The 13,731-nt window shown below is 52.7% G+C and overlaps 1 protein-coding gene across 1 annotated transcript in view; it reads left to right on the top strand.

Annotated features, from left to right (window-relative positions):
* The window catches only part of LOC137361948 (pleckstrin homology domain-containing family G member 6-like), a 47,455-nt gene extending 46,597 nt beyond the window's left edge, over positions 1 to 858 (top strand). Inside the window, exon 16 of the mRNA XM_068026530.1 lies at positions 475 to 858. Coding sequence (XP_067882631.1) covers positions 475 to 484 — 10 coding nt within the window. The 3' untranslated portion in view covers positions 485 to 858. The remainder of the gene's footprint in view (positions 1 to 474) is intronic.
* Positions 859 to 13,731: the final 12,873 nt, after the last annotated feature.

The raw sequence follows: 13,731 nt of genomic DNA, 5'->3' as shown, positions 1-13,731 counted from the left end.
ACTCCCCAGGACAGGTACAGTACGGGGGGTTAGATACAGAGTAAAGCTCCCTCTACACTGTCCCCCATCAAACACTCCCCAGGACAGGTACAGTACGGGGGGTTAGATACAGAGTAAAGCTCCCTCTACACTGTCCCCCATCAAACACTCCCCAGGACAGGTACAGTACGGGGGTTAGATCCAGAATAAACTCCCTCTACACTGTCCCCATCAAACACTCCCCAGGACAGGTACAGTACGGGGGGGTTAGATCCAGAATAAACTCCCTCTACACTGTCCCCCATCAAACACTCCCCAGGACAGGTACAGTACGGGGGGGTTAGATCCAGAATAAACTCCCTCTACACTGTCCCCATCAAACACTCCCAGGTTTGAGTTATGGGACTGAGGGGAGGTGGGCGGATCCCCCAAACAACAGATTTGTGCAGACTGTCAACACGTTTCACCGATAATCTTGCTCCAATCTCTCCACAGGGAGGTTTGATGTTTACCAGCTGCTGCCTGACCTGGGGCCGGGTGGGGAAGTGGGTCTGGTGGTTGGAAGGGACAGAAAGTGGAGGAGGACCCGGGACCGAACGCAGATTCCGGGCAAACCAGCAGTTTCAATCCGACCCTCCCCACACCAACCACCACCACCCCCCCAGGCCCCGATAACACTGCCGAGCGGAAGGAGACAATGTGAGGTGGAGGTCTTTGATGGCTGCAGGAAGATTCACTCGGAGGCTGGAGGGCTGCGCGAGGGCTGAAGACTTCCGCTGTCCCTCGGAAGAACACGGCCTGAACAACTGGGCCTGCTGTTTCGTAGGCCCAGACTTCAACTCTCCGGGGGTCACAAGCCAGAGGGAGGGGAGGGGAGGGGGAGAGGCCTGGGTGGGCTCATCCCTGACTGTCTCAGACTGTCCCAGGCTGTCCCTCGCTCTCACAGACTGTCCCTCACTCTCTCAGACAGTCCCTGACTGTCTCAGACTGTCCCAGGCTGTCCCTCGCTCTCTCAGACTGTCCCTCACTCTCTCAGACAGTCCCTGACTGTCTCAGACTGCCCCTCACTCTCTCAGATGGTCCCAGACTGTCCCTCACTCTCTCAGACTGTCCCAGACTGTCCCTCACTCTCTCAGACTGTCCCAGACTGTCCCAGACTGTCCCAGACTGTCCCAGACTGTCTCAGACTGTCCCTGACTGTCCCAGACTGTCTCAGACTGTCTCAGACTGTCCCTGACTGTCCCTGACTGTCCCTGACTGTCCCTCACTCTCTGACTGTCCCAGACTGTCTCAGAATCTCTCAGACTGTCCCAGACTGTCCCAGACTGTCCCTCACTCTCTGACTGTCCCAGACTGTCTCAGACTCTCTCAGACTGTCCCAGACTGTCTCAGACTCTCTCAGACTGTCCCAGACTGTCCCTCACTCTCTCAGACTGTCCCTCACTCTCTCAGACTCTCCCAGACTGTCCCTCACTCTCCCAGACTGTCCCTCACTCTCCCAGACTGTCCCAGACTCTCTCAGACTGTCCCAGACTGTCCCAGACTCTCTCAGACTCTCTCAGACTCTCTCAGACTCTCCCAGACTGTCCCTCACTCTCTCAGACTGTCCCTCACTCTCTCAGACTGTCCCTCACTCTCTCAGACTTTCCCAGAGTGTCCCTCACTCTGTCAGACTGTCCCTGACTGTCTTAGACTCTCCCAGGCTGTCCCTCACTCTCCCAGGCTGTCCCTCACTCTCCCAGGCTGTCCCAGGCTGTCCCTCACCCTCTCAGACTGTCCCAGACTGTCCCTCACTCTCCCAGCCTGTCCCTCACTCTCCCAGGCTGTCCCTCACTGTCCCTCACTCTCTCAGGCTGTCCCTCACTCTCCCAGGCTGTCCCTCACTCTCCCAGGCTGTCCCAGGCTGTCCCTCACCCTCTCAGACTGTCCCAGACTGTCCCTCACTCTCCCAGCCTGTCCCTCACTCTCCCAGGCTGTCCCTCACTGTCCCTCACTCTCTCAGGCTGTCCCTCACTCTCCCAGGCTGTCCCTCACTCGCCCAGCCTGTCCCTCACTCTCCCAGATTCTCCCAGACTGTCTCAGACTCTCCCAGACTGTCTCAGACTCTCCCAGACTGTCCCAGGCTGTCCCTCACTCTCCCAGGCTGTCCCTCACTCTCTCAGACTGTCCCTCACTCTCTCAGACGGTCCCTCACTCTCTCAGACTGTCCCTCACTCTCTCAGACTGTCTCAGACTCTCCCAGACTGTCCCTCACTCTCCCAGGCTCTCCCAGGCTGCCCCTCACTCTCCCAGACTGTCCCTCACTCTCCCAGGCTCTCCCAGGCTGTCCCTCACTCTCTCAGACTGTCCCTCACTCACCCAGACTGTCCCTCACTCTCCCAGGCTCTCCCAGGCTGTCCCTCACTCTCCCAGACTGTCCCAGGCTGTCCCTCACTCTCTCAGACTCTCCCAGACTCTCCCAGACTGTCCCTCACTCTCCCAGGCTGTCCCTCACTCTCTCAGACTGTCCCTCACTCACCCAGACTGTCCCTCACTCTCTCAGGCTGTCCCAGGCTGTCCCTCACTCTCTCAGACTCTCCCAGACTGTCCCTCACTCTCCCAGGCTCTCCCAGGCTGTCCCTCACTCTCCCAGACTGTCCCTCACTCTCCCAGGCTCTCCCAGGCTGTCCCTCACTCTCCCAGGCTCTCCCAGGCTGTCCCTCACTCTCTCAGACTGTCCCTTACTCTCTCAGGCTGTCCCAGGCTGTCCCTCACTCTCTCAGACTCTTCCAGACTGTCCCTCACTCTCCCAGGCTCTCCCAGGCTGTCCCTCACTCTCTCAGACTGTCCCTCACTCACCCAGGCTGTCCCTGACTGTCTCAGACTGTCCCTCACTCTCTCAGGCTGTCCCAGACTGTCCCTCACTCTCTCAGACTGTCCCTGACTGTCTCAGACTCTCCCAGACTGTCCCTCACTCTCCCAGGCTGTCCCTCACTCTCCCAGGCTGTCCCTCACTCTCCCAGGCTGTCCCAGACTGTCCCTTACTCTCCCAGGCTGCCCCTCACTCTCTCAGACTGTCCCTCACTCTCTCAGACTGTCCCAGACTGTCCCTCACTCTCTCAGACTGTCCCTCACTCTCTCAGACTGTCCCAGACTGTCCCTCACTCTCCCAGACTGTCCCTCACTCACCCAGGCTGTCCCTCACTCACCCAGGCTGTCCCTGACTGTCTCAGACTGTCCCTCACTCTCTCAGGCTGTCCCAGACTGTCCCTGACTCTCTCAGACTGTCCCTGACTCTCTCAGACTGTCCCAGACTGTCCCTCACTCTCTCAGACTGTCCCTGACTGTCTCAGACTCTCCCAGACTGTCCCTCACTCTCTCAGGCTGTCCCAGGCTGCCCCTCACTCTCTCAGACTGTCCCTCACTCTCTCAGACTCTCCCAGACTGTCCCTCACTCTCCCAGGCTGTCCCAGACTGTCCCTCACTCTCCCAGGCTGTCCCAGGCTGCCCCTCACTCTCTCAGACTGTCCCAGGCTGTCTCAGACTCTCCCAGACTGTCCCTCACTCTCCCAGGCTGTCCCTCACTCTCTCAGACTGTCCCTGACTGTCTCAGACTCTCCCAGACTGTCCCTCACTCTCTCAGACTGTCCCAGACTGTCCCTCACTCTCTCAGACTGTCCCTCACTCTCTCAGACTCTCCCAGACTGTCCCTCACTCTCCCAGGCTGTCCCTCACTCTCTCAGACTCTCCCAGACTGTCCCTCACTCTCTCAGACTGTCCCTCACTCTCTCAGACTCTCCCAGACTGTCCCTCACTCTCCCAGGCTGTCCCAGACTGTCCCTCACTCTCTCAGACTCTCCCTGACTGTCTCAGACTCTCCCTGACTGTCCCTCACTCTCCCAGACTGTCCCTCACTCTCTCAGACTGTCCCTCACTCTCTCAGACTGTCCTTGCCTGTCTCTATCAGTCCCAGCATGTATCTGCCTGTCCCAGCCTGTCTCCAGCAGTCCCAGCCTGTCCCTGCCTGTCTCTATCAGTCCCAGCCTGTCTCTGCCTGTCCCAGCCTGTCCTTGCTTGTCTCTATCAGTCCCAGCCTGTCTCTGCCTGTCCCAGCCTGTCTCTGCCTGTCCCAGCCTGTCTCTATCAGTCCCAGCCTGTCTCTATCAGTCCCAGCCTGTCCCTGCCTGTCTCTGTCTGTCCTTGCCTGTCTCTATCAGTCCCAGCCTGTCTCTGCCTGTCCCAGCCTGTCCTTGCTTGTCTCTGTCTGTCCCAGCCTCTCACTATCAGTCCCAGCCTGTCTCTGCCTGTCCCAGCCTGTCCTTGCTTGTCTCTATCGGTCCCAGCCTGTCCCTGCCTGTCCTTGCCTTTCTCTATCAGTCCCTGCCTGTCCCAGCCTGTCTCTATCAGTCCAAGCCTGTCTCTGCCTGTCCTTGCCTGTCTCTATCAGTCCAAGCCTGTCCTTGCCTGTCTCTATCAGTCCAAGCCTGTCCTTGCCTGTCTCTATCAGTCCCTGCCTGACTTTGCCTGTCCTTGCTTGTCTCTATCAGTCCCAGCCTGTCTCTGCCTGTCCTTGCCTGTCTCTATCAGTCCAAGCCTGTCCTTGCCTGTCTCTATCAGTCCCTGCCTGACTTTGCCTGTCCTTGCTTGTCTCTATCAGTCCCAGCCTGTCCTTGCCTGTCTCTATCAGTCCCAGCCTGTCTCTGCCTGTCCTTGCCTGTCTCTATCAGTCCCTGCCTGTCTCTGCCTGTCCCAGCCTGTCTCCATCAGTCCAAGCCTGTCTCTGCCTGTCCCAGCCTGTCTCTGCCTGTCTCTGCCAGTCCTTGCCTGTCTCTATCAGTCCCAGCCTGTCCCTGCCTGTCCTTGCTTGTCTCTATCAGTCCCTGCCTGTCTCTGCCTGTCTCTATCAGTCCCAGCCTGTCTTTGCCTGTCTCCATCAGTCCCAGCCTGTCCCTGCCTGTCTCTGCCTGTCTCTATCAGTCCCTGCCTGTCTCTGCCTGTCTCTATCAGTCCCAGCCTGTCTCTGCCTGTCCTTGCCTGTCTCTATCAGTCCCAGCCTGTCCCTGACTCTCTCTGACTTCCCTGACTTTCCCTGCCAGTCTCTGTCAGCCTCTGTCTGTTCTGTCAGCCTCTGCCTGGCTCTGACAGTTTGTCTCTGCCTGTCTCCGTCTGCCTCTGTCGGTCTTTGTCTCTGCCCGCCTCTGTCAGTCGCTGACAGTCGCTGACAGTCGCTGTCAGCCTCTGTCAGTCGCTGTCGTTTCTATCAGGCCCTGCTTCTCAGACTTGGCCTAGATGGAATGATCGATTCGGAATATAAAACCCTCACTGGCAATGTAACGGTGACACTGAGTTAATCAGCGTTTCAGCACTTTGTACAAATATCAGTATAAATATTCATTAAATAATTCATTTATACTCTGCTGTCATTATTCAACGTTCCTGATTTCAACAGGAAGAAGGTGGGTGAGAGGGTTAATCCCCTCCTCCAATAGGGGAACAGGCTGCCCCGGTGTGTGTGTGTAACTGGGAGGAGGTGGGTGAGAGGGTTAATCCCCTCCTCCAATAGGGCATAAGGAGGGAGGAAGTGTTGGGTATTCTAAAGGGCATTAAGGTGGACAAGTCCCCAGGTCCGGATGGGATCTATCCCAGGTTGCTGAGGGAAGCGAGAGAGGAAATAGCTGGGGCCTTAACAGATATCTTTGCAGCATCCTTAAACACGGGTGAGGTCCCGGAGGACTGGAGAATTGCTAATGTTGTCTCCTTGTTTAAGAAGGGTAGCAGGGAAAATCCAGGTAATTATAGACCGGTGAGCCTGACGTCAGTGGTAGGGAAGCTGCTGGAGAAGATACTGAGGGATAGGATCTATTCCCATTTGGAAGAAAATGGGCTTATCAGTGATAGGCAACATGGTTTTGTGCAGGGAAGGTCATGTCTTACCAACTTAATCGAATTCTTTGAGGAAGTGACAAAGTTGATTGATGAGGGAAGGGCTGTCGATGTCATATACATGGACTTCAGTAAGGCGTTTGATAAGGTTCCCCATGGCAGGCTGATGGAGAAAGTGAAGGCGCATGGGGTCCAAGGTGTACTAGCTAGATGGATAAAGAACTGGCTGGGCAACAGGTGACAGAGAGTAGCAGTAGAGGGGAGTTTCTCAAAATGGAGACGTGTGACCAGCGGTGTTCCACAGGGATCCGTGCTGGGACCACTGTTGTTTGTGATATACAGAAATGATTTGGAGGAAAGTATAGGTGGTCTGATTAGCAAGTTTGCAGACGACACTAAGATTGGTGGAGTAGCAGATACTGAAGGGGACTGTCAGAGAATACAGCAGAATATAGATAGATTGGAGAGCTGGGCAGAGAAATGGCAGATGGAGTTCAATCAGGGCAAATGCGAGGTGATGCATTTTGGAAGATCCAATTCAAGAGTGAACTATACAGTAAATGGAAAAGTCCTGGGGAAAATTGATGTACAGAGAGATTTGGGTGTTCAGGTCCATTGTTCCCTGAAGGTGGCAACGCAGGTCAATAGAGTGGTCAAGAAGGCATACGGCATGCTTTCCTTCATCGGACGGGGCATTGAGTACAAGAGTTGGCAGGTCATGTTACAGTTGTATAGGACTTTGGTTCGGCCACATTTGGAATACTGCGTGCAGCTCTGGTCGCCACATTACCAAAAGGATGTGGATGCTTTGGAGAGGGTGCAGAGGAGGTTCACCAGGATGTTGCCTGGTATGGAGGGCGCTCGCTATGAAGAGAAGTTGAGTAGATTGGGATTATTTTCATTAGAAAGACGGAGGTTGAGGGGGGACCTGATTGAGGTGTACAAAATCATGAGAGGTATAGACAGGGTGGATAGCAAGAAGCTTTTTCCCAGAGTGGGGGATTCAATTACTAGGGGACACGAGTTCAAAGTGAGAGGGGAAAAGTTCTTTACGCAGAGGGTGGTGGGTGCCTGGAACGCGTTGCCAGCGGAGGTGGTAGATGCGGGCACGATGGAGTCTTTTAAGATGTATCTAGACAGATACATGAATGGGCAGGAAGAAAAGAGATACAGACCCTTAGAAAATAGGCGACATGTTTAGATAGAGGATCTGGATCGGCGCAGGCTTGGAGGGCCGAAGGGCCTGTTCCTGTGCTGCAATTTTCTTTGTTCTTTGGAACAGGCTGCCCGGTGTGTCTGTCTAACTGGGAGGAGGTGGGTGAGAGGGTTAATCCCCCCTCCGATAGGGGAACGGGCTGCCCCGGTGTGTGTGTGTGTAACTGGGAGGAGGTGGGTGAGAGGGTTAATCCCCCCTCCGATAGGGGAACGGGCTGCCCCGGTGTGTCTGTCTAACTGGGAGGAGGTGGGTGAGAGGGTTAATCCCCCCTCCGATAGGGGAACGGGCTGCCCCGGTGTGTGTGTGTGTGTAACTGGGAGGAGGTGGGTGAGAGGGTTAATCCCCCCCCCTCACCCTCTCTCTGATGGGGGGGGGGGGGTGGGAAACAGGCTGAGTTAGGCTTTCCACCAGGAAATACCTGCCCGGGGGTGCTGGAAGTGGGAATTCTGTCGTCCTGGGTCCCAGTCTCTGTCTCCATCCGAAATGGTTAAACCCGCCGCGGTCCCGCCTCCGTTCCCGCCTCCGCCTCCTTCCCCCCCCCAGTTTCCTGAGCGCAGCGGGCGTGAGGATCAGTTCGCAGAGGGAGGAAAGTGGAGGCGGGAGGCTAAAATAGGGCGGAGAGGGAGGGAGGGAGTGAGTGAGGGAGAGGGGGAGGCACGGTCGAGCGGAGGGGGAGAGTCGGGGTTCTCCCACCTCCCTGCGTCGCGATTTTTACCCCTGGAACCCGGTGTTTCCTTCGGGGTCGGGTCCAGGGAGGTTGGGGTTGGGGTTGAGGTTGGGGTTGGGGTTGGGTCGGCTCGGCCATGGGGCACCGGCGGCCGGGGAGCCGGGTTCGGCGGCCGCTCGCCCGGGGCAGCAGTTAGAGGGGAGCCGGGGGCGAAGCGGAGAGAGGAGCGGTCGGAGAGACGAGACGATGAGGCACCGCCTGTTTGTGCTGATGTTGCTGGTGAGTAAAAGCGAAAGTGTATTTTCAGCAAGTCTGAGAGCTGAAAGGAACAGGGAAACCGTGTAACAGACACACTCAGAAACCGTGTAACAGACACACTCAGAACAGTGTAACAGACACACTCAGAAACCGTGTAACAGGAACACTCAGAAACCGTGTAACAGACACACTCAGAAACCGTGTAACTGACACACTCAGAAACCGTGTAACAGACACACTCAGAAACCGTGTAACAGACACACTCAGAAACCGTGTAACAGACACACTCAGAAACCGTGTAACAGACACACTCAGAACAGTGTAACAGACACACTCAGAACAGTGTAACAGACACACTCAGAAACCGTGTAACAGACACACTCAGAACAGTGTAACAGACACACTCAGAACAGTGTAACAGACACACTCAGAACAGTGTAACAGACACACTCAGAACAGTGTAACAGACACACTCAGAACAGTGTAACGGACACACTCAGAAACCGTGTAACGGACACACTCAGAAACCGTGTAACGGACACACTCAGAAACCGTGTAACGGACACACTCAGAACCGTGTAACGGACACACTCATAAACCGTGTAACTGACACACTCATAAACCGTGTAACTGACACACTCATAAACCGTGTAACTGACACACTCAGAAACCGTGTAACTGACAACACTCAGAACCGTGTAACTGACAACACTCAGAACCGTGTAACTGACAACACTCAGAACCGTGTAACTGACAACACTCAGAAACCGTGTAACTGACAACACTCAGAAACCGTGTAACTGACAACACTCAGAAACCGTGTAACTGACACAGTCAGAAACCGTGTAACTGACAACACTCAGAAACCGTGTAACTGACAACACTCAGAACCCGTGTAACTGACAACACTCAGAACCCGTGTAACTGACAACACTCAGAACCCGTGTAACTGACACACTCAGAACCCGTGTAACTGACAACACTCAGAACCCGTGTAACTGACAACACTCAGAACCCGTGTAACTGACACACTCAGAACCCGTGTAACTGACACACTCAGAACCCGTGTAACTGACACACTCAGAACCCGTGTAACTGACAACAGTCAGAAACCGTGTAACAGACAACAGTCAGAAACCGTGTAACGGACACACTCAGAAACCGTGTAACGGACACACTCAGAAACCGTGTAACGGACACACTCAGAACCGTGTAACGGACACACTCAGAAACCGTGTAACGGACACACTCAGAAACCGTGTAACTGACACACTCAGAAACCGTGTAACTGACACACTCAGAAACCGTGTAACTGACAACAATCAGAAACCGTGTAACTGACAACACTCAGAACCGTGTAACTGACAACACTCAGAACCGTGTAACTGACAACACTCAGAAACCGTGTAACTGACAACACTCAGAAACCGTGTAACTGACAACACTCAGAAACCGTGTAACTGACACAGTCAGAAACCGTGTAACTGACAACACTCAGAAACCGTGTAACTGACAACACTCAGAACCCGTGTAACTGACAACACTCAGAACCCGTGTAACTGACAACACTCAGAACCCGTGTAACTGACACACTCAGAACCCGTGTAACTGACAACACTCAGAACCCGTGTAACTGACAACACTCAGAACCCGTGTAACTGACACACTCAGAACCCGTGTAACTGACACACTCAGAACCCGTGTAACTGACACACTCAGAACCCGTGTAACTGACAACAGTCAGAAACCGTGTAACAGACAACAGTCAGAAACCGTGTAACGGACACACTCAGAAACCGTGTAACGGACACACTCAGAAACCGTGTAACGGACACACTCAGAACCGTGTAACGGACACACTCAGAAACCGTGTAACGGACACACTCAGAAACCGTGTAACTGACACACTCAGAAACCGTGTAACTGACACACTCAGAAACCGTGTAACTGACAACAATCAGAAACCGTGTAACTGACAACACTCAGAACCGTGTAACTGACAACACTCAGAACCGTGTAACTGACAACACTCAGAAACCGTGTAACAGACACACTCAGAAACCGTGTAACAGACACACTCAGAAACCGTGTAACTGACACACTCAGAAACCGTGTAACTGACAACACTCAGAAACCGTGTAACTGACAACACTCAGAAACCGTGTAACTGACAACACTCAGAAACCGTGTAACTGACAACAATCAGAAACCGTGTAACTGACAACAATCAGAACCGTGTAACTGACACAGTCAGAAACCGTGTAACTGACAACACTCAGAAACCGTGTAATTGACAACACTCAGAACCCGTGTAACTGACGCACTCAGAACCCGTGTAACTGACGCACTCAGAACCCGTGTAACTGACGCACTCAGAACCCGTGTAACTGACAACACTCAGAACCCGTGTAACTGACACACTCAGAACCCGTGTAACTGACACACTCAGAAACCGTGTAACTGACAACACTCAGAACCGTGTAACTGACACACTCAGAACCGTGTAATTGACACAATCCGAACCGTGTAATTGACACAATCCGAACCCTGTAATTGACACAATCCGAACCCTGTAATTGACACAATCCGAACCCTGTAATTGACACACTCAGAACCCTGTAATTGACACACTCAGAACCCTGTAATTGACACACTCAGAACCCTGTAATTGACACAATCCGAACCCTGTAACTGACACAATCCGAACCCTGTAACTGACACAATCCGAACCCTGTAACTGACACACTCCGAACCGTGTAACTGACACACTCCGAACCGTGTAACTGACACACTCCGAACCGTGTAACTGACACACTCCGAACCGTGTAACTGACACACTCCGAACCGTTTAATTGACACACTCAGAACTGTGTAGCTGACCCAATCGGAACCCTGTAATTGACCCAATCGGAACCCTGTAATTGACCCAATCGGAACCCTGTAACTGACACAATCAGAACTGTGTAATTGACACAATCCGAACCCTGTAATTGACACACTCAGAACCCTGTAATTGACACACTCAGAACCCTGTAATTGACACACTCAGAACCCTGTAATTGACACACTCAGAACCCTGTAATTGACACAATCCGAACCCTGTAACTGACACAATCCGAACCCTGTAACTGACACAATCCGAACCGTGTAACTGACACACTCCGAACCGTGTAACTGACACACTCCGAACCGTGTAACTGACACACTCCGAACCGTGTAACTGACACACTCCGAACCGTTTAATTGACACACTCAGAACTGTGTAGCTGACCCAATCGGAACCCTGTAATTGACCCAATCGGAACCCTGTAATTGACCCAATCGGAACCCTGTAACTGACACAATCAGAACTGTGTAACTGACACAGTCGGAACCCTGTAATTGACACGCTCAGAGCTGTGCAACTGACACGCTCAGAGCTGTGCAACTGACACGCTCAGAGCTGTGCAACTGACACGCTCAGAGCTGTGCAACTGACACGCTCAGAGCTGTGCAACTGACACGCTCAGAGCTGTGCAACTGACACGCTCAGAGCTGTGCAACTGACACGCTCAGAGCTGTGCAACTGACACGCTCAGAGCTGTGCAACTGACACATTCAGAGCTGTGCAACTGACACTCAGAGCTGTGCAACTGACACACTCAGAGCTGTGCAACTGACACACTCAGAGCTGTGCAACTGACACACTCAGAGCTGTGCAACTGACACACTCAGCTGTGCAACTGACACACTCAGAACTGAGTAATTGACACACTCAGAGCTGTGTAACTGACACACTCGAAACCATATAACTGACACACTGAGAGCTGTGTAACTGACACACTCGAAACCGTATAACCGACACACTCGGAACTGTGTAACTGACACAGCTGAAATGAATACAGAACTGTGTAACTGACACACTCAGAATGGGGTAACTGACAGAGCTGAAATTAACACAACCATGTAACTGACACATGCAGAACTGTGTAATTGACACACTCAACTGTGTAACTGACAGAGCTAAAATTAACACAACTGTGTAACTGGCACACTCAGAAGTATGTAACTAACCCGCTTGCCGCATAGCTAACGCACTCTGAAATGTGTAATTGACACACTCAGAACTGTGTTATTGACACACTCACCGTGTAACAGGCACAGTGTGTGACTGGCACACTCGGAACCGTGTAACTGACAGAGCTGAAATGAACACAGAACCATGTAACTGACACACTCACTATGTACCTGACATTCTCCCTATGACACTGATGCACTCAGAACTGTGTCACTGACACTCTGACACACTCAGAACCGTGTAACTGACACACTCAGAACCGTGTAACTGACACACTCAGAACTGTGTAACTGACACACTGTTCCTCAGGGTAGTGTCCTAGGCCCAACCATCTTCAGCTGCTTCATCAATGACCTTCCTTCAATCATAATGTCAGAAGTGGGGATGTTCGCTGATGATTGCACAATGTTCAGCACCATTCGTGACTCCTCAGATACTGAAGCAGTCCGTGTAGAAATGCAGCAAGACCTGGACAATATCCAGGCTTGGGCTGATAAATGGCAAGTAACATTCGCGCCACACAAGTGCCAGGCAATGACCATCTCCAACAAGAGAGAATCTAACCATCTCCCCTTGACATTCAACGGCATTACCATCGCTGAATCCTCCACTATCAACATCCTAGGGGCTACCATTGACCAGAAACTGAACTGGAGTAGCCATATAAATACTGTGGCTACAAGAGCAGGTCAGAGGCTAGGAATCCTGAGGCGAGTAACTCACCTCCTGACTCCCCAAAGCCTGTCCACCATTTACAAGGCACAAGTCAGGAGTGTGATGGAATACTCTCCACTTGCCTGGATGGGTGCAGCTCCAACAACACTCAAGAAGCTCGACACCATCCAGGACAAAGCAGCCCGCTTGACTGGCACCCCATCCACAAACATTCACTCCCTCCACCACCAATGCACAGTGACAGCAGTGTGTACCATCTACAAGATGCACTGCAGCAACGCACCAAGGCTCCTTAGACAGCACCGCCCAAACCCGTGACCTCTACCAACTAGAAGGACAAGAGCAGCAGACGCAATGGGAACACCCCCACCTGCAAGTTCCCCTCCAAGTCACACACCATCCTGACTTGGAACTATATCGGCCGTTCCTTCATTGTCGCTGGGTCAAAATCCTGGAACTCCCTTCCTAACAGCACTGTGGGGGTACCTACCCCACATGGACTGCAGCGGTTCAAGAAGGCAGCTCCCCACCACCTTCTCAAGGGCAATTAGGGATGGGCAATAAATGCTGGCCTGGCCAGTGATGCCCACATCCTGTGAATGAATAAAAAAAAGGACTGTGTAACCCGACATACTCAGCTGTGTAACTTACATCATCATCAATGAGCTGTGAAACTGGCTCAGTCACAATGATATGAAAGTGTCACTATGATTTAAACAGATTTACAGAGTGGTAGAATAACAAATAGACTGGAATCTAATCGAGGGGTTCGGGTGGGGTTTATATAGAATAACAGATACCCGGGAGTGAGTTACAGACTGGAATCTAATCGAGGGGTTCGGGGGGGGTTTATATATCGAATAACAGATACCCAGGAGTGAGTTACAGACTGGAATCTAATCGAGGGGTTCGGGGGGGTTTATATATAGAATAACAGATACCCGGGAGTGAGTTACAGACTGGAATCTAATTGAGGGGTTCGGGGTGGTTTATATATAGAATAACAGATACCCAGGA

This window comes from Heterodontus francisci, unplaced genomic scaffold (genome assembly GCF_036365525.1).
Source record: "Heterodontus francisci isolate sHetFra1 unplaced genomic scaffold, sHetFra1.hap1 HAP1_SCAFFOLD_323, whole genome shotgun sequence".
Lineage (NCBI taxonomy): Eukaryota > Metazoa > Chordata > Chondrichthyes > Heterodontiformes > Heterodontidae > Heterodontus > Heterodontus francisci.
This window is presented reverse-complemented; position numbering and strand designations above follow the sequence as displayed.